Source organism: Charadrius vociferus, unplaced genomic scaffold (genome assembly GCF_000708025.1).
Source record: "Charadrius vociferus isolate BGI_N301 unplaced genomic scaffold, ASM70802v2 scaffold2734, whole genome shotgun sequence".
Taxonomy (NCBI): Eukaryota; Metazoa; Chordata; class Aves; order Charadriiformes; family Charadriidae; genus Charadrius; species Charadrius vociferus.
The window spans coordinates 19859-21094 of NW_009648033.1; the positions used below are offsets into that span (position 1 = coordinate 19859).

Here is a 1236-nt window from a genome sequence, read left to right on the forward strand (position 1 = left end):
GCGTGGGTACAGCGGCCGGCAGCGCCGCGCCGGCACGGGTTGAAAGTGCCGCTTTTCCACTTTTTTTTTTTATTATTATTTATTTCAGCCACGGCTCTGAAGATGAACATGAACCTGCGGGAGCTGTACCTGGCCGATAACAAGCTCAACGGGCTGCAGGACTCGGCTCAGCTCGGCAACCTGCTGAAATTCAACTGCTACATCCAAATTCTCGACCTGAGGAACAACCACATCCTGGACTCGGGTGAGGCCCCTCGCGGCTCCTTCCGGCACAGCCCCGATTCCCGGTGGTTTTCACCCAATTTTAAGGAGGGGAGGAACTGGGCTGCGGGGCGGCGGAGCTCGGGGGCGGCCCTGAGCTGAGCCGGTGCAGAGGGATCGCGCGGTGCGGTTTCAACGTTGCCAAAAGGATTTCGGCGGGGTACGCTTCTGCGTTTTAAAGCTGAGATCGTTAGCGAAACCCCCATCGCTCCCGACGGCGGGGGACGCCTCGTGCCTCCCAGTCGCCTCTTCGGGCTCCCTCCATCTCCGCCTCCCATCTGGTTTTTCTCCTCTCCCGGAGCCAAACGAGCGGCCAAATCTAATATAAACTCAGGAATTGCGAAACCATCCCAACCCGGACTTCAGTCCCGGCTGGTTCTGCTTCGGCGATGCCGATTACTCAGCCCAGCGCCACGGTTTGGCGGAGGAGCTGCCTTTGTTGGGCACGAGCTATCCCGCCTGCCTTCGGGTTGGGTATAAAGGTAACCGAGCCGTGACGGTGCGGGATGTCACCGGCGCTGTTGTGGCCACCTCTGCTCCCGGATGGGTCCCACCCTCAACTGCAAATATTAATTTGCCGCCTTCCAGGTCAGCTGCCGCGTCCTTCGCATCTCTGGACGCTTAATAACGAGGGGCTGTCCGTGTTGGAAATGGCTCGTTGGGCGTTGCTGTGGGTTTCCGCAGCGGCGCCGGCGTCGGGGGTTCGCTCCGCGCTTATGGAATAAGCGTTTTCGCAGCTTTAAACTGTCTCCTGCCCTCAGCCCCGGCAGGATTAGGTGGGGACGGAGCTGCGAACGGCTCTGTAATTCGGGGTCTCTGCCTCCCTCCCGGCGGGTTTCGCACCCCGCTCCAAAGGCTAATTGATTTTATACGCCGAGAGGTTTAATTGCACACCGTTTGCGCACAGCGGAGCGATGCGCTTTGCCCAGGTTGACTCAAGAAGCGTTGGGGAAGAGTTTGGAGGGGAGAGAAGGG

General features: G+C 59.5%; 1 protein-coding gene across 1 annotated transcript in view; it reads left to right on the forward strand.

The window, feature by feature from the left end:
• PPP1R37 (protein phosphatase 1, regulatory subunit 37) overlaps positions 1–1236 on the forward strand; it is a 17566-nt gene that overhangs the window by 12433 nt on the left and 3897 nt on the right. The window contains exons 6-8 of the mRNA XM_009883535.1: positions 89–244; positions 310–421; positions 628–760. Of these exons, the coding sequence (XP_009881837.1) occupies positions 89–244; positions 310–421; positions 628–760 (401 nt within the window). The remainder of the gene's footprint in view (positions 1–88; positions 245–309; positions 422–627; positions 761–1236) is intronic.